The 18,365-nt window shown below is 37.9% G+C and overlaps 3 protein-coding genes across 3 annotated transcripts; all 3 read left to right on the forward strand.

Annotated features, from left to right (window-relative positions):
• Nucleotides 1-262: 262 nt before the first annotated feature.
• LOC114541328 (centrosomal protein POC5-like) lies at nt 263-3,006 on the forward strand. Its single transcript, XM_028561262.1, has 10 exons — nt 263-594; nt 728-903; nt 993-1,063; nt 1,155-1,284; nt 1,470-1,538; nt 1,611-1,730; nt 1,861-1,920; nt 2,000-2,216; nt 2,306-2,524; nt 2,622-3,006. Exons 1-10 carry the CDS (start codon nt 294-296, stop codon nt 2,810-2,812), a joined length of 1,554 nt encoding a protein of 517 aa, XP_028417063.1. The 5' UTR covers nt 263-293; the 3' UTR covers nt 2,813-3,006.
• Nucleotides 3,007-4,915: 1,909 nt separating this feature from the next.
• On the forward strand, nt 4,916-11,527 carry LOC114541337 (stress response protein nst1-like). Its single transcript, XM_028561272.1, has 24 exons — nt 4,916-4,966; nt 5,071-5,118; nt 5,202-5,234; nt 5,324-5,380; nt 5,466-5,548; nt 5,646-5,696; nt 5,960-6,026; nt 6,100-6,963; nt 7,059-7,171; nt 7,280-7,338; nt 7,450-7,592; nt 7,841-7,990; nt 8,220-8,486; nt 8,767-8,916; nt 9,019-9,045; nt 9,170-9,190; nt 9,293-9,316; nt 9,393-9,464; nt 9,623-9,766; nt 9,836-10,054; nt 10,127-10,251; nt 10,483-10,531; nt 10,674-10,865; nt 10,981-11,527. Exons 4-24 carry the CDS (start codon nt 5,335-5,337, stop codon nt 11,208-11,210), a joined length of 3,096 nt encoding a protein of 1,031 aa, XP_028417073.1. The 5' UTR covers nt 4,916-4,966; nt 5,071-5,118; nt 5,202-5,234; nt 5,324-5,334; the 3' UTR covers nt 11,211-11,527.
• Nucleotides 11,528-14,433: 2,906 nt separating this feature from the next.
• LOC114541327 (alpha-2 adrenergic receptor-like) lies at nt 14,434-16,661 on the forward strand. The gene is made up of 3 exons (XM_028561261.1): nt 14,434-14,767; nt 15,318-15,787; nt 15,866-16,661. The coding sequence occupies exons 2-3, from the start codon at nt 15,319-15,321 to the stop codon at nt 16,150-16,152; spliced, it is 756 nt and encodes a 251-aa protein (XP_028417062.1). The 5' UTR covers nt 14,434-14,767; nt 15,318; the 3' UTR covers nt 16,153-16,661.
• The last annotated feature ends 1,704 nt before the right edge of the window (nt 16,662-18,365 follow it).

Here is an 18,365-nt window from a genome sequence, read left to right on the forward strand (position 1 = left end):
TGTTTTTTGGGGTTGGGGCAGATGGTACACTGAGGTGTACCACACGGTATATATGGTAATAGTATAGTACCAAAGTACACCAAAATTCGTGCATAAATTTAACATAAATTAAGATTTTCAAGTTTGCAAAGGATTGTGGTGTAATTTGAGGAACGTCGCATTCAACCAATCAGAGCGCAGTATTCGAAATTTGATTTAAAACTTGAAACATTACTTTTGATCATCAAAGAAGCTGTAAAGTTTATCGTTTTGAAAAGTGTTTTATAAAGATCTGACAATTGTTAATGTGATAAATGTCGACCAGCAGTGAGGTTTCGTCTGTGCCCGAGCTACCGGTGGAATCTGTTGGCAGTTCGGTGTCAACTTCGTTACAAAAGGAGTACGAGGAATTGCTACGCTATGCTGTAGTCACTCCAAAAGTCATTGTACCACAAATGAAAAAACATATAAGTAAAGTAGCTGAATCTACAGCAACTGAAACAAGTAGAGGCTCTTATGAACAGGATACTGAGGATGTACAGCAAGAGGTTACTGGTTTGCCAACCACTCCGATGAGGGCTGATGCTGCCCTATATAAAAATCATGGATCAACTGGTTTGTAGATTATAAATAAAATAAGCACCTATAAATTAACTCAAGGTTGAACTGTATTTCAGCTATGATTTTTAGTCAAATTGGTGTTTATTTTATTGTGTTTTTATTTTGAAATTTCAAACCATCTCTGCAGATAATTCATCAGAAGTGAAAGAAACTGACAATTCCTTCACCTCAAGTCAGTCAACAACACCAGATAACAGTATGAATGATAGTCCAAGAATGATTTCACCAACTGTTGATACTGATCTTGTGAGAATGGAATCACAATTGGATTCATGGTGTTTGGATTTAAAAAGAAATATTCTTGTTAGTTCTACATCTTTTCATCTTTTGATATAATTATTAAAATTGTGAAAAAGCAATAAATTGTGAATTTTACACTAATTATTTTTAAGGCTGAGTTTGCTCAATCAAAGATGGCACTTTTGGAAAATCATAAACAGGCACTAAGGGCAGAGAAACAAAGGTAGCTTACAATTACAAATTACAATATCTGTATAATTGTAGTTGTGATTGAAAATGATATCAAACTAATATTTGATTCAACTAAATTTTAGGCATGCAGCAGAAATGAACAAGAAGCAAAATGACATTGAAAGTCTGAAAGAGCTGTTGTACACTTATGAGAAAACAATGGAACATAAAGATAACATTATTTCCAACATGACTAAGGCCATACAAAAACAAGTGAGATGCCATTCAATGGAAAAAAGGATATCCATCATATGTATCCTAAGACCTTGGTTTTTTTTTGCTAGTCATGAACTAACTATGCATGTAGAACTAGCTATTCATGTATGCAAGTACTTAGCTTTCTAGGTGTTAAAATTTGCTCAGTGAAATCATGTAAACATTTCTAATCTTCTTTGCAGAAAGAAAGGTTTGATTTGCTACGAAGATTTAACACTTGGAAAATAAAACATGTGGATGAGAAGAAAGAGGTAAGAAAGCAGGTATCTTGGATTTTTGATAACGTTATCTGTGATTTCATTGGATATAATTATCAACTCCAGGGTTTCGGCACCAATCTTGCAAAGAAACATCGTAATCATGTGATGAAGTGTAAAATCTGGAGTGCTTGGCGTTCTCTGGTGGAGACCAGGTGGAGACAGAAAGTTGAGAAGGCTTGTCAGGTAAACCTCTGAAAACTTTATTCCTGTAGTACATCAGATTTTTTTGTGGTGCAGAGCAATCTTTTCTCCTTTGGTTAATACTGAAACAACAACACGTAATGCTTCAGGAAGTATTTCATTTCTGTTTTAGTCAAAAGCGCAGGATGTTTGTGTCAAATTGACAGACGAATACGAGGCAAAGCTCCTTGAGGTAAGTGAATGAATGTTCTTCAGATGACATAAACACGAGGTCAGTTGACCTTCAACTTCTCAATACTCTCTCCTGACAGGCAAACAAGGCACTGGATGCAGCCAGGGTCGAGGTCAGCCGGTTGCACGCAGAACGAGAGATATACGAAGAGACGATGAAGAAAGCATTTATGCGAGGAGTCTGCGCCCTCAACCTGGAGGCAATGCACATGTTCCGTGAACCTGGTGACGACGATGTACCCGCTGGGTCACGTGATACCCAAGGCAGGGGGGATGCCGGAGGATCTAGTGATTCAGGTACTTTAACTGTTATCTTCAGCTAACTCAGACCACTAATTTCCAAAACTACCTCTTTCATTAACGATAGTTATATCACATTTTATCAGGAAATGAAATGAATCCTCGATCTCAGCTTCCCAGACCATCCACATCAAGCATTCCCAACACGTGTGCACCACATGCTCCACGCACGACGGCGCCGGTTAGAACCACGACTGGTGGTGGTATAAATCCCACCACAACACTGGTCCAACCAACTCGGACCATCAACGTGAAAGCAATTGGCCGTGCTGATTTTAGATCTGCTGGGAAAACCACGACGGCAGGTAAGATTTGGATTCGATCATATAACGAAGTATGTGCGAAAGTAAAGCTAGATAACGCCGACGCACGCGCATTAACGTCTACGCCACTCTTCTCCAGGTTCCGGTCCTCCTGGCGCGAGTACGGTGAGTTCTGTGTTGGTTCAGAGACACTCTGGTCCTGATGCTGTTCAATCCAAACCGATACGTCACGCTCAACCGTCGCAGAACGCAAGCAAGATGGGAAGAACGAAGCCAAGGCAGACGGCAATCAACGTGAATCATCCTCCACCTGTGAAAGTCGTGCAATAACTGCAGAGTTGAACAATATAATATACGTACAATGTGCAACGAGATATACCTCATTGCATGCATTAAAACCATCTTTTCCGCTTGGACCGCAAATTGTTGTTCACCAAAACGACGTTACTTTGTTCTTGGAAGAAAGATTCGTATGCAAACAGATTTAAAGTCGCATATCTTGTATATACTGTATACATATGCTACCTACCCTGTAGATATATTTTACAATCTAGTTTATTAGTAATAAAGGTTTTTAATATCAGCTATAGATATAGCAAATATGGAACTCGTATATTTATTTGCAAGAGCAAGGCTTGTTTGAGTTTTTAAGTTTCTAGAAACTGTTACAACTTAGGGCGGTGTTTATATAAACGAGTCTCTGTCGACCTGCTGACGAGTAGCAGGTTCGGGAATGACGTCATTTATCCATTGTGAATCTGTCAGTCACTAAAACCCATACGCCACAGTTATGTTTGGGACAAAATTCTTAAACCTATTGATCCTGTGATATCCAATAAATTCCGGTTAATTCATCGTTCCTGTCTTCAAATTTTAGCGTATGTGGCCATGCAAATAAAAACTGCAAACAGCAGCAAATATTCTAGACCGCACAGATATTAAAAACCTAATTTTTCTTGAAATCTCAATGCTATAGCATAGGCCTACTATTATTGGTCTGTTTTGAATCGTCAGTGTTACTTCTGACATCAGAAGAGGGCGCCAAAATCAATCCGTGACCTCACAGCAAACAGCCAATCAGCTGAGAGTATGTGATCTGGTGCTCATCAGGGCGAAGAATCTCGAGTGAAAAGTAATCTTGTGAAAAGTGAAAAGATGGCTACTAAAGCCAGATATAAATTAACTGGATTGCTGTGGATAACGACGTTATTTTGTATCGTAGTTCTTGTCCAAAGCCGTCCGCAAACGGGTATGTCGTTTTCCGTAGAAAATATCATTTAAATTTTGTTTTATTGACGTTTAAAGTTTCCTCAGTAATCCTAACAGCAGGTACTTAACAAGCTCGCGTGAACTTCGTCCCTTTTACAATTTTCAACCATTTCATTGAAAAATGAGCTGAAGAATTGAACAAATCTTTATATGTCAAATCTCTCGTCTTGTATTAAATGTTTGTATGAGTGGAAGCGATCTCTAGATATAGACATATGAGAAAATGAAGATGAATTTTAGGTAGTTTGGGCTATGAGTTAACGAGGCGTGACCGGCATGAGACGCATCCCTTCTCTGTTCTCTGTGTGTCGACAAATACAATAATAATCATATAATATAGGAAGCTCATTTCTGTTCAGCTAATCTTTAGGATTATAGCCGGGAAAATCGCGTGTATAGAATCATGCGTCTCGTCAATTCTTGTCAAAGAGTTGAGAGGTAGTTAAGTAAGTATTCCTTTTTCCCGAGGAAATCAGACTATAGAAAATAAAGATTATGGTTCACTGTACCAAACAAATTCAATCAAAATCTTTTCCTAAAATAATACAGGAGCTCCTGTACTTCTCTATACATAATTTTGTCCAAAATCCTAACACAATTAAGTGCCTGGAGTTCTGCTCGTTGCATGGGTGCAATTCTATTACATGACATTTAAAAGCGCGAGTTTGCTGGACCGTATATAATAAACGAGATTAATAAATCGCTTTGTTCCATTCTGACTTAAAGAGGAATAAGAAAAAGCGCATTGACATTTAGGTTATGAAGTACGCATGCTAGAAATCTATAGTTTAAAAGCCGATTTACTTCTCTACAAGTTAGCAAAAGCAATCTTTCTTCATCTTAATTTCTTGTTCAAACCAGAAACTAATTTTATCGAGGCCGGTGCTGATCCGTCAGATCGAACATTGATTCGCGTCCTGAGATCAGAATTTGATGAAGAAGAAGAGGATAAGAAAGGTTTAAAAGCAAGAAAACCAAGAAAAGGTAAGTTAATATATGTGTTGCCTTTTGACCTGCTTTCAGTTGAGGAACTTGAAAAAAATCGACATTTTACCGTTTTAAAAGAAGGAGATCCTCGAGAGATTTTTGATTGGATAAATTGAGGCCTTTTTGGACGCTTTAAATGTCTTTCCCGTGCCCATATTTTACCTTGATTTTGTCTTTTAGTCGAGCAACATTTTCCGCCATTAAAGAAGAGAGCATCCGAAGAGGAAGGTTGGTTACATTATCACGAAGTTTCTTATCATATTCGCAGTGCAAAATCAATGATATGGCTCGTGAGAAAGTAGAAATAATTGACTGAGTAATTCTCATTTTAGATCAGTTCTTCCAAGCTCTTCTTTCCCGAACACAGGACAAGCCTGTGGGTATGTGCAAAATTATAAACAATTCTTTGTCCATAAATATGTGATAAAGTTCCTTCATGGAATGTGTTTCACTTTCTTTTTAGAAAAAAGATCATACGAAGCACAACCAGAGAAAGGTAAATAAAACTTCAGCACTTGTGTATTGAGTTGTACGCTATTAGTTCAAAAAACTATCGCCTCAATTCGACTCATATGTTGTTTATAGATGATGTTGGAATGAACTGGAAAGGAGACTCTAAAATCTCGGATGCAGACAAGAAGGGTGCGTGATATCTGATGAAGTTATGAAAACCATAAGCCTCGATCAAATTTCATCCATGATTTATACTTGTTTGTATCATTTTCAGAGCTTGAACATCTTTTCAACAGCATTGGCATGGTGGAAGATGACAAAAGCTCCAAAGGAAAATTGGAGACCAAACGATCTACAGTTAGTATATATGATAGCGAGAAGTCGTTATTAAACTCTGATTTTTAAACATGGAGGTCCTGTGTATAATTAATATTCTTGTGTTATTTATCTCCAGGGAAACGATGGTAAAGTTCAGGATTTAGTGGAATGGTTGATGTCCAAACCGGTTAGTACAGTAGTACTTACATCTCCAATATGAAGTGGTGTTAAAGAATATAGTTCAATGGGTGCTTTTTTATATCATATGCATATCTATCAAACACGTTCGCCTTAAATTGGAAATGTCTGCGAAAGCTTTTGAGTGGAACGCGCGCTTCCAAAATTCATAATGCAGCGAGGTTAAAAAAGCGAGGTTATCTTAGATTTATATAATAGTCTTCAGAGACATTCAGTTTTTAATCATCGTATTGATTGTTTATGTCACTACAGCCAAAGGAATTCCACGAATCCCTTCGTCATATCATCGACGTTGAACACCAAGTTTCGGATATATTTGGTAAGTAAGTTGTGTTTAGTATCGACGCAGTTGATGATCGCCAAATTCTAATCGATAGTTTCATTTGCTCTAGCCGCTGGTGACATAACAACACCGAGTGCAACAGCTTCGGAGACGGTCGTAAACGAACCAACGACCTCTACTGAAACCGTTTCCACTACATCATCAGACTCGTCATCAGTCTCCCCGCCCGTTGCGGGTCAGACGTCTGTGTCTAGTCCAGTTGCTGGTAGTTTCGCATCGCTACCTGGTCAGCCAGTTTCAGGTTCATCAGAACCAGTAGCCTCCGTTGTATCACAGCCTGCAAATACGCTTGGACCCCAACCTGCGGTATCAGGCGTAGCTCAATCCGCACATGCAGGTCCACAACCATTGGCTAACGATATGCCCGCATCATCGTCAACACAAAACGCACCATCCCAGGCACCCGGAAAGAAGCCTAATGTCTATGCTGATGTAATGAAGGCCTCGAAAATGCTTGCTCAAACTGGACCAGGGCCTATCCCTATTGAGGCGATGAATTACTTTAACAAGTTTGGAGGCGTTGGAAATCAAGTACTGCCTGGAACGCCGGGATACGGTGTTCAGGCTCAGCCCGCAGTTCCGGCCGTACAACAAGCACCCGCGATACAACCGCAACAAAATCCAGCAGTACCTCAACCTGTTCCTGCACAACCTCAACAAAGTAACGTGCAGCAGTTTAATCAACAACAACAACAATATCCACAACAACAACAGTTGCAACAGCAGCAACAACAACAGCAATATAACCAACAAAGAGCTGCGTACCAATATCAACAGGACCAAAGACAACAGAATTATTATTATGACCATATGTACAGACCACCCCGACCATACGTGGGCAAGAATGGTAACTATCATCCTCCAGAACCAAGACCATATCCTTTGCATAAAGATCAACTTGACAAATCTACAGGTTTGTATATTTGAATTACGACATATGAAAACCAAGCTTTAAACTGGCTCAGACTAGTTTACAACTGATAAATGTCCATATGTTATCTTTTGAAGGCACGAAAAAGTCCGTAACTGCTTCAATTCTTTTCAAACAAAATTGGTCGGCTGATTTTGAAAAGAAGAGATCGACCCGTTATCGTGTGTTCAAGACGGAAGCAAAACGCGAGGTTTGCACTGTCCTAAATTCCTATTTCCATCTTTATTCATTCCACTCTTCTCTTTTTTGTAATAACACGCATCTGACGCACGTATTGCTGTTTATTTATCCTACCTAGTTGGCACGCGTCTTTGAAGCAAAAAAGAACTTTAAAAGTGTGTCCATTGAGAAATTAAGGTAATTTAGAACCATTTGTACATGTGCAGATAGTCGAAGAATATGTCCCACTGCTTGCTGGTTGTCTGGTAATATAAACTCACCCGTACTATCCGTTGCTAACCATTACAGAGAGGACAGGGGAAAGGTTGCTGTGACGTTCACAGTTCACTTCAAGAAGAAGACAGAAACACCGCTTAAACCATTGTATGAACAAATAGTACGGGATGCCTTAGGAAATATGCCAGTGTATCGGGATACACTAGTACGAGGAGGTACAATGTCCGTAATTTTTATCGTTAAATTTTAGTGGCAGTACCAGTTCTAAAAGCTCCTGTAATGCAGAAGAAAACCAGAATACGCAAAAGTTGAATGGCAAGGACTCGATTCAATGTCGTGATTAGAAACTTTATTTCGCCTTAGCTAGCCTCGAGCCTTGAAGACTGTACAGCATAACCACATTGAGCGACCTTTTGAGATGAAACGAACAAAAAATCAATATATTTCAATGCTTTCTCTTCAGACAAACAACCAAAGATGGCGCCGGTAAGAACTGCTACGAAAATGGAAAAGGCTCAGTCAGAAAATCCAGCTACCGAGTTTGCGCAATTCGCCGATCAAGTTGATAAAGAGTTGACGGGAGAAAATCTACCATTGAACGAGAAGCATGAAGGTGCAGATTCCATATTAATGAGATCTACGGTGTTCGATTGTGTCAAAATGGAAAAATCTATCACTCTCTTATAGTCCTTCATAAAGCCCCACTGGCTACACGTATTTTATCCAGGCTTTTAATAGGCCTGAAATTTATTTATTTTAATAAGCAGTCGATGCATTAAGTACCCTGCCAAACTACAATCAGAAACTTGATCAACATATTGTTCTGGTTTATCTTTCTACAGCTTATCAAGGTTGTTTCAAGGATCGGAAGCCTCATCGTGACATGAAGAAACATTTCTCAAAGTTCGAGATGACCCCTGAATGGTGCCTGCACACCTGTAAAAAAGAAGGATATCGCTTTGCTGGTGTTCAGTATTCCTATCTGTGTTTCTGTGGCAATAAATTTGGTAAATATGGCCGAGTGCCTGATTCCGAATGTAGCAGCCGTTGTTATGGCGACAAAAATCGCTTTTGTGGATCGTTCTGGCATAATTCAATTTATTCTGTTGGTAAGTTAAAGGTCTTTTTCGAAATCAACTCTTCATCGAGTACTTTGTTTACGTTTTGGCCAGTGTTTTAGTAAAGATAAATTAGAAAGCACCAATTTCGGTCTGATAACAAAAATTGCACATCCATTCCTCTGTATTAAAACACTTCTCAAACGCGGATGAGAGTGAATTCAAGACAGAGAGAAACAAGCGGTTTCGTTGAGAGGTGACTGTTAATTGTCTTGTCAAACGTATCTCGACGGGAATTATTTTCTAAAATAATTTGCTGGACGTAATTTAGATGGTCAACATCATGATGTGGATGAATTCTCAGCTCTGCCAGACGAGGATGATGATGAAGATGATGATGATGAAAACGATAAGAAGAAACACGAGGACGAGGAGGAGAAAGATGATGATAAATCTGAAAAAGATGATGAAAAAGAACATGGTATAAACGTATTTTGACACTCTGAACTACAGTAATTACATAAAAACCTTTCTCTATTTGTATTTGAACAAATTCTCAATTTATATTATAACCATTTTTCAGCTGAAGTTGCAAATCATTTGATGAAAGGTTGGTGTTTATGTCTAGTTGCCCTCATGCTTTAGTTGTTTCAATTCTACTTTTGAATGCAAGTGATAATTTAACTCTATTAAGTGCTAAGCAATATCATTTCATCTACTTTTTTATACTTTAGCGGCTTCTTCCGCCTTGAAAGGTAAGTTTGATCAAGTATGTAGACGTTTAGAATTGTGTCTATTATTTGACATATGACGAACAACACCTAAAGTACGTTTTCATCATCTTTTTTCATCGACAGCTGCCAAGAAGTTATTGCCATCAGGTAAAACATATCTTTTAACAGTTACCTTCAGTCATAGCGTAGCAGTAACTTGATATCCTGACCACTTTATTCGTAGGAAAAGATAAACGGCAAATTGATAGCGAAGATCTTATGAAAAATAAAGAAGAAGCAAAGAAGGCTTTGAAAGGTAAAATATAATAAAAGAAGAATACAAACTTTATCATATACAATTATCATCACACTGCACAAACGAGGGGACAGTATTTCTGGGAAGGAACAAAATGGTTGAAGCTCTAGAATGGTGGTATATTCTAAGGTTTTTTATTTGTTTGTATATTTCTACAGCTGTGGATGATATTGTTGAGGAAAAGAGTGTTGATAAAAGATCTGCAGAGAATGCAGATGGACGAAATCTTCTCATGGCTTACCTTGGTAACGTTGGGGGTTATGACAGAGAATACAGGTCAGCTGAGGATGAAAACAAGCCAGGTAAGAGCGTTGAAGTTCAAGATGTGATTCGAGCGAGTACATTCATTGAACGTTGCAATTTCTTTCTAGTGGAGAAGCTAAAGTTTGAATACAAACGTGAAATTATTGACGAGGAAGGAGACGGGGAGTTTATATCAAAGCCTACAGATGGGAAAAAATTAACACGAAGTCGGCGGTCTTTGGAATCCGAAGACTTTGATGGTCGTAAGAAGATGGCGTCGAGAGCAATGGCGGACAGCAGTGACGCAACTAACCCAAAGACTGCATTCGCTGAACCGTCGCGACGAGGTTGGAATTTTTAACTCAGAACTGATCTTATCGTTTACGGTTTAGTAAACAACTCTAATTTATATCTTTTAGAGCTACTAACAAAGGATATGTCAGATAAAGAAGTGTCAAGGCACAGTCGTGATGTTGACGACGAGGAAGAAGAGAAAGAGGACAAAGAAATGTTGAGAAGAAGAAAATCAAAAACAACCGAAAAGGTTTGGATTCAATATCGATCATATTCAACACTTCATCTTAACTTCACTCATAGTAGAACCAGCTGTCAGGAATGAAGTAAATAAATTGTCTGCCTGGAAACTTGTGTATCAGTACAAGGAAGACTTAACGTTGAGAAGCTTGCGTAGAAGTTTAGTGAACTTTTGTATCGTAATCAAAGCCACCAAAGACACTTTATTGAGGTGTTCATGGCCGTTTCTTTTTCATTTCAGAGAAGCGTCGCTTTTGACAAGAGTTTGTATCACGACAAAGTCCAAGAAGGTCAGTTCTTTATTGTTTGACAACAGAAAGAAAGATTACTGAATCTTGAATGCATCACTGTACTGCATACGCAGTACGCGAAAAATCTGGGAACGAGGATGATCACTGTACATGAATTTTTAACTTAAACCCGTGTTTCTAGGAATCGAGAACGTTATCGGCGGTGTTATTGACGTCATGAAGGAGTCAACTTCGATTGGTTCATTCAAAGAAGATATCGAGAAACTGGCCACAGATGTTGCTAACGGACTGGCCATTCCACCAGAGCAAAAAGATCAGGTGACCAGCGAAATACGGAAAGATATTAAAGAGACTGGCACTAGCAGCGTGAACAGTAAGTTATTCAAGCTAAAAAAATATTACGCTGAAATTCTTTGTCTGGTAATCAACAGAATAAAATTTAAAGGAAAATCAGCACAATCTTAAAATTTCCAATTTCTGCACTTCAGACCTCATAACGACAATCCGCACGGAACTTAACGAATACGGAGAAATGCACCCGGCAGTCGGTCCTCAGGCTGAAGAAGCAGCGCATACTTTCTCGGACTTACCGCTGGATTCAAATAAAGCAGAAGAGATAAAGACAAAAATACGCAAACGATCAGTTGACGCGAGTGACGAGGGAGAACAGGAATTCCTATCTGACATTCTTCAGGAACATTTCAAGCTAAACCCTTAGAGATAAATGAAGATTGCTGTCGTTTTTATACTAAACTCTTATACTACCCGGGAAGCAAACCAACCCATGTTACTTCTGAGAAAGACCTTAGACACTAGACAAGCGGACAAAATTTGAGAACCACAAACCACTGCCGGCAGGACAGCGAGACATATTCGTTGCTCTAGCATACAAAACCCTGATAAATATTATAATGATAATGATAAACTACATACTATCTCTCCCGTATCGTAATAGAAAAATGAATTTTTGTAATCAATGATAACTTGAAGTAAAAAAACAAAAATAAATTTGATGTAACTGGAGGAATAATGAACCTGTATTCGTGCCTGCTTACGGTTAAACAGCGACTGATCATAAGTTTGCTAAAATGATAGCGAGTTACAACAAAATTACTATGATTGCCTAACAGTGTGAATTAAAACTGTTTGAAGTTGTTAAAACTGCATTATGCTTTACTGCGTACAGTACATATTCATTTGCTGTAATCCGAATGCTCACTAGAAAAAGTATATCGTAACTATTTTCAGTTATGTTAATTAAGATCAAGTTGGTTTTCCAACTGACGCTACGGAAATTTTCAACGCCTCCACATGCAGTTTAATTACTGTGCAATATCCTGTTTAATACATTTGCTTTGACTTACTTTGCAACGTAATTTACAACCCGCACGTGCAAACGACATCATTACCAACACTGACAGCTGTAGGTGTGATTGCGCCGAGCCCGGTTTAATTTTCCTCTGCATGCCTTGCAAATTACATGCTTTCGTAAGAGGCTGTCGAAAAAGTCGAAAAACAACAAGAAAAATATACGGCCAAAAAACAAATCTGAATATACCGTTGATAACTCGTAATATGGTTTTACTATTAACAATAACTTCAACCGAAGAACAAATAAAAACGAAATATATATGGATTGACACATGCAGAGATAATACTCTGTTGAAGTGTATAGAGGCATATATAGAAAATTTAATTGAACCGTATTTATACATGCAGTCGTTGTACATCTGCCATTCAAAAATTTTATAGCCACTGTCCTGTTTCAAATTGATAGACACATGTTGTGTATTATTCAGAAGACGATACGTGCGTTTTGGTGTTTAGCTTTTCGTAAATGATTATAAACTGAATTATATATTTGTTCTCGGATAAAACTGAGGTTTATACTGTGATTTGCTGTGATAGAATTAAAGGTATGTTTACACAGGGTATGTTTACAACTAAAGTGCTTTTGATATTTCTAGATATATAGCGAAAAAAGAACAGAAGCCCTGCTCTAATTTCTGCTCTAATTTGCAAGCCGGAACGTTTTAACTGAAACTTGTGACTGTGATTGCATCTTCGGGGCTTTAACAGCGCCGCTGTTCAGATCCCCGATAACAAACCCTGACCTCAATGGATAAATTCAAAGCCAAAGTTTTGATTTTAGACTGCCGGCTTGTAGATATAATTACACTCAATGCATTTGCAATCTTCAAAAGGCTTTATCTCATCTATATCAATTTTGGCTACGTCGACCATATTATATCCTGTTGTTTTTCAAACAAGAGGATTTGGCAAAAGGTTTTTGTTAATTTACATTCAAATCATTTTGATCAACACTTTTAATGAACCAATTTTCTTTTGATATTTTTTCCAAGCATATTAATTCACCTTATCTGCCTCTCCGAAAATCTTGCAATTCCCGCGTGTGATTGATGAGATTTCAAACTTGAAGTAATAAATAAAGGTATTGAGATCTTATAGTTTCTCTTATTTATCGTAAATTATCTTCAAAAATGAACAGAGCCGAGACAATAACGTTGACCAGTCACCAAGCTATATTATAATAAAAGTTGATATATATGTATATATATATTCTGTTCATTTTGTGCTCTATAGAAACAATAATCACTCATATGAATCTGCCCGTTGTCAATGGCAACTATAGTAGTTTTGAATTCATGCGGTTTTTAATACGAATCAGTTTTTTGCAATCTGGACACTGCTTGCTTAACGGATAAAAATCTGTAAAAAAAATGAAGATAAAGAAAACTAATGCAGTCTGTAAAGATACATGCAGGAAACTAATGCAGAGATCAGTGCACGTTTCTGTAAACAGCATTCGATATGCTTCATTGAATTTTCAACCACATCAGTAGTTTTAAGTTACATAAAACTTGTGTCATGTCGTGGTATAAATAACATCTTTTTTATTTCCATAATTCCAAGGGAAGTCGTGATTGTGCGTCTGTGCCTGTAACTGAATCTAAACATTATAAACAGTACGTTGTCAGGTTGGAAGTTATAGTATCATATATCAACAGCTGACATGAAGTAGCTGCTATTTAAGGTACAACACATGAAGCACTTGATAATTTTACGCTGCGTATATATATATATATATATATATATATATATATATATATATATATATATATATATATATATATATATATATATATATATATATATATATATATATATATATATATAAGACTGAATGACTTTTGTAGCATGAATTGAAAAATACATTTCTTATCTTAAAGCTGAGCTTGTTACTCATTTTTCTAATCAGAATATACGCGCTGTGTTTGAAGGAGATGGATTAGAGATTGAAGACAAGAGACGGGTAAGACTTCAGTTAATTTTATTTTTACGTTTTTTGCTAAACCTCCGTTTCAGGAACGTGTCAAACTGCGTGCGCGTGTCGTTTTCTGCAAAAGTAGTAAATTTTCATTCCAGCTCCAAAACGTGACAGTGTTGACAATCGTGTATCTCCTCGTCTCTCTCTTCGAAATTTACACGAAATGTTGCACCTAAATGGATCCGTTTTATCAGTTAAAGAAGCCGGACTTGGTGCATGTTCGTTTGAATATAAAATAAACTTGTAAATAATATACTTGCATTGCATGGCATAGGATATAATCATAAGCTTCTTCGCGGTAGGCCGGCACCGACTGCATATATAATATCCATGAGAAAGAGGTTTAAATTAATTAGAATGAATAAAAGTCAAAGCTATCCATTTTGGGGATGCTTTACAGCTGCGAGGGACGTCAGGGACAGCTGGTTCTCTTGCTTTCATCGGCAGGAGTAACGAGGGGGTCGTAGGAAGCTCTAAAAGATCGATTTGCATATTGGTTATAATGAATCTGCTGCAGACAACCCCGGAAGGCAAGCGAAGTTCGACTGCTGTATCTCGAAAACACTCACTAGTGTCAACACCTTCCCACCATCAAACACCCGCCCTCTCCCCATTCAATGGCAGTTGCAAATGATACCAGAATGGTTTGAGTGCAGATAAATGATCCCGGGTGTTGATCAAAGCGACTCGCAGCTTCTGTGCATGCTAACTACTATCTCTTTGTGCAGATATTGGACTTGTTTGCAATGACAATATAACAGTATACATTAACACATGATGCGCACGATTTAAATTGATTGTTAAGTACTCTTCAGTTGCCAGGAGATCCAAGTCAATTTATCAATTTATGAAGTAAAATTTCTCTTGAAAAGGCTGCACGAAAGGTCTTCCATACCGGCATAAATCGAACGTGGATTTATAGGAAGGTAGGTTAATCTGACTTGTTATATGCTGAGTATATATATATATATATGGTGTGGTTCGTTGATGGGGTGTTTAAGAAATTGAAAGTGTTTTAGAAATTGTTTTTTATAAACACTGTGATGTAGCTACTAGTGCACAATATACAGCGAAAATGAAAAAACAATATTTTCCCCGATTTTTTCCCGATACCGTACCAGGTTCCTTTGACAGGTCACAAAGAAAGTCAAGCAAAATACTTTGTTCAATCTTAAAATTCAGCTGGTGGCAAACTGCTTTGCGCTCTACAGCCGCGCGAAGGTGAATGACAGTCGTTTGCGTGTGCGTAATCCTTGCATATTGCCTCCAGTGAATATACGAAATGCCAGACTGCATATGATATGGTTTATTTTGGTATCAGACACAATCAACCACTGAATTTTTTCTCAAAATCTATACTATAGAAACATGCTGTGCCCATATAGTGATCTCTTATGAAGGTGATCTATTAACGACCCAGGCAATCGAACTAGAACGGTTTGTCTGAGAATAGCAAATTTTATATAATTGTTACAGGATGGGTCTTCAAGGAAATAATCCTGGAACATACTTTGCCTTCTCTTTGATCGTGATTGTCTCAATTCTCGGAAACATGTTGGTACTTGGAGTCATAGTCTTGAAACGGGACGCGCTCAAAAAACCGTACAACATATTCATCTGTAGTTTGGCTTGTACAGATGTCATTACAGCTTTGTTCCTAATATTCAGTCGCTACTTGTATCTTCCTGACATGCCTGAGAATAAGTTCGCGGCATCTCTCTTCTGCAGCACGATCTGGAACGCGTGCGTCTTATTCGGCCTGGGTTATGTCTCTATTTACACATGCCTCGTACTAACGATTGAAAGATGGTTGGCAATCGTAAAGCCGAACACTTATCGAAAAACGAAACCGAAGCACGCTGTTGTGGTGGTTGGAGTTGTTTGGTTCTGGGGGCTCCTGGTTCAGGCGACAACACTCTTCCGCGCAAAACCTGATTTCGAGAAAGGTTTGTAAAAGTTTAGTTTTTGATGAAATCCTTGATGCGCGAAATCCCTGGTTTATTCCTAATTTCTTTCTTTGGCAGGAACTTGTAAGTGGGTGAAATTGAGCATCGGTGAAGGTCCATTTCCGTATATTGACATGACACTTCAATGCATCATTCCTTTCTCAATAATGGTTGGTTTATACTCTCACATGCTCTACAAGGTGAAGAAACTGCCATATCTACTACAAGGCCGTGGCGCATCTATCACAAAACGTATCACAATCCTAGCCCTGGCTGCTTCCTGTGCCCTAATCATTGGCTGGCTGCCAAGTCGTGTTAGTTTCATGTTGAGCAAGCTGAATCTCAACGATGCTAATGGGCTTTAACACATTTCTGGCTGGTTGTCTTCTCGTTCGCCAATTCCTCTGTCAACCCTGTACTTTACGGCATTTATAGCTCGGAGTTTCGTAATGATTACAAAGCGTTGTTAAGGAGGATCTTCTGCTGCATCAAAGGCAGCACTACAGTCTCACCTGTCGCAGAAATGTCGCAAACTGATTGCTCGGTGAATTGTGTCACGGTTGCTGAATTCAAAGAAACAAAGACGGCAAACGGCGAAGGATCTCCGCCTAAAATTGCATGGAATAAAATGCAAGACACTTTATAGACTTACTTCTTCAAATTGTGTGAGATACAACGAGGCAAATTGATATAAGTATAGTAACTGCTAGTCAGCTAGGCCCCTGCAGTAAGTGTAGTCCGCTTATAGTTCACCTTATCGGAGCAAAATTAAATGAGGATTCTCTTCATTTTGTGCTCATCAGTTATTAATAAATGGTGAAATGTTTGTTCAAGAATAATATGTATATATTTGATTAATATACTCGTAGTATGGAGTTGTAATAATGATCTTATATGCTGAAATTTTGTGTGATGTAATAAAAAATTGAAAGGTCTGCAACTTTCATGATTTTCGACTATCAATACAGAGCAAGGTTCTGAATGGTGGTAGTGATGAAGGCGATTACTTCTGGTATAATTGACCCGGCCCAGCGGTAAGTCAGGAACCCTTATGTATGACTACCTCTAGGCAGAAATTCTTCATAAAATGTAACTGACATCCAGTTTTTACAGAGATCTGTGATTACGACATAATCGGGGCTCCGGCACTAAAAATGGTAATAAGTTTATGTCCAGTATACACCAATAGTAAAATCGCACTTGTTTTTAGCTGGCATATATACATCAATAGCCATAATTCATCATAGATACCCATCATAACATATCAATATACATCCTTACACGCAACTAGGCATTGCTAGACATCATTGCATATCACTGGACATCATTATACATCAATGGACATCATTATACATCACTGGACATCGCTGGACATCATTATACATCACTAGACATCATTATACATCACTGGACATCGTTATACATCACTGGACATCATTATACATCACTAGACATCATTATACATCACTAGACATCGCTGGACATCATTATACATCACTGGACATCACTAAGCATCAATAGACATCATTATACATCACTAGACATCATTATACATCACTGGACATCATTATACATCACTGGACATCATTATACATCACTGGACATCATATATACATCACTGGACATCATTATACATCACTGGACATCATCATATACATCACTAGACATCACTATACATCACTAGACATCATTATACATCACTAGACATCACTGGCACATCAATTATACATCACTAGACATTCATTATACATCACTAGACATACCAAGCATCAATAGACATCATTATACATCACTAGACATCGCTGGACATCATTATACATCACTGGACATCACTAAGCATCAATAGACATCATTATACATCACTAGAAATCGCTGGACATCGTTATACATCACTGGACATCATTATACATCACTAGACATCATTATACATCACTGAACATCATTATACATCACTGGACATCATTATACATCACTGGACATCATTATACATCACTAGACATCATTATACATCACTAGACATCATTATACATCACTAGACATCACCAAGCATCAATAGACATCATTATACATCACTAGACATCGCTGGACATCATTATACATCACTGGACATCATTATACATCACTGGACATCATTATACATCACTAGACATCACTATACATCACTAGACATCATTATACATCACTAGACATCATTGGACATCATTATACATCATTGGACATCATTATACATCACTAGACATCACCAAGCATCAATAGACATCATTATACATCACTAGACATCGCTGGACATCGTTATACATCACTGGACATCGCTGGACATCATCATACATCACTAGACATCATATACATCACTAGACATCATTATACATCACTGGATATCACTAAGCATCAATAGACACCATTATACATCACTAGACATCGCTGGACATCATTATACATCACTGGACATCATTATACATCACTAGACATCACTATACATCACTAGACATCATTATACATCACTAGACATCACTGGACATCATTATACATCACTAGACATCACCAAGCATCAATAAACATCATTATACATCACTCAACA

Source organism: Dendronephthya gigantea, unplaced genomic scaffold, assembly GCF_004324835.1.
Source record: "Dendronephthya gigantea isolate DGI-Jeju-01 unplaced genomic scaffold, DenGig_1.0 000281F, whole genome shotgun sequence".
Lineage (NCBI taxonomy): Eukaryota > Metazoa > Cnidaria > Anthozoa > Malacalcyonacea > Nephtheidae > Dendronephthya > Dendronephthya gigantea.

Bases quoted from the DNA above. Each gene is read 5' to 3' on its own strand.
- LOC114541328 (XM_028561262.1), top strand. From the start codon at position 294: ATGTCGACCAGCAGTGAGGTTTCGTCTGTGCCCGAGCTACCGGTGGAA. The intron at 1,539-1,610 runs GTAAGAAAGCAG...TATCAACTCCAG, and splicing joins ATGTGGATGAGAAGAAAGAG to GGTTTCGGCACCAATCTTGC. The intron at 2,525-2,621 runs GTAAGATTTGGA...ACTCTTCTCCAG, and splicing joins TGGGAAAACCACGACGGCAG to GTTCCGGTCCTCCTGGCGCG.
- LOC114541337 (XM_028561272.1), top strand. From the start codon at position 5,335: ATGAACTGGAAAGGAGACTCTAAAATCTCGGATGCAGACAAGAAGG. The intron at 8,487-8,766 runs GTAAGTTAAAGG...GACGTAATTTAG, and splicing joins TAATTCAATTTATTCTGTTG to ATGGTCAACATCATGATGTG. The intron at 9,767-9,835 runs GTAAGAGCGTTG...ATTTCTTTCTAG, and splicing joins TGAGGATGAAAACAAGCCAG to TGGAGAAGCTAAAGTTTGAA.
- LOC114541327 (XM_028561261.1), top strand. From the start codon at position 15,319: ATGGGTCTTCAAGGAAATAATCCTGGAACATACTTTGCCTTCTCTTTG. The intron at 15,788-15,865 runs GTTTGTAAAAGT...TTTCTTTGGCAG, and splicing joins AAAACCTGATTTCGAGAAAG to GAACTTGTAAGTGGGTGAAA.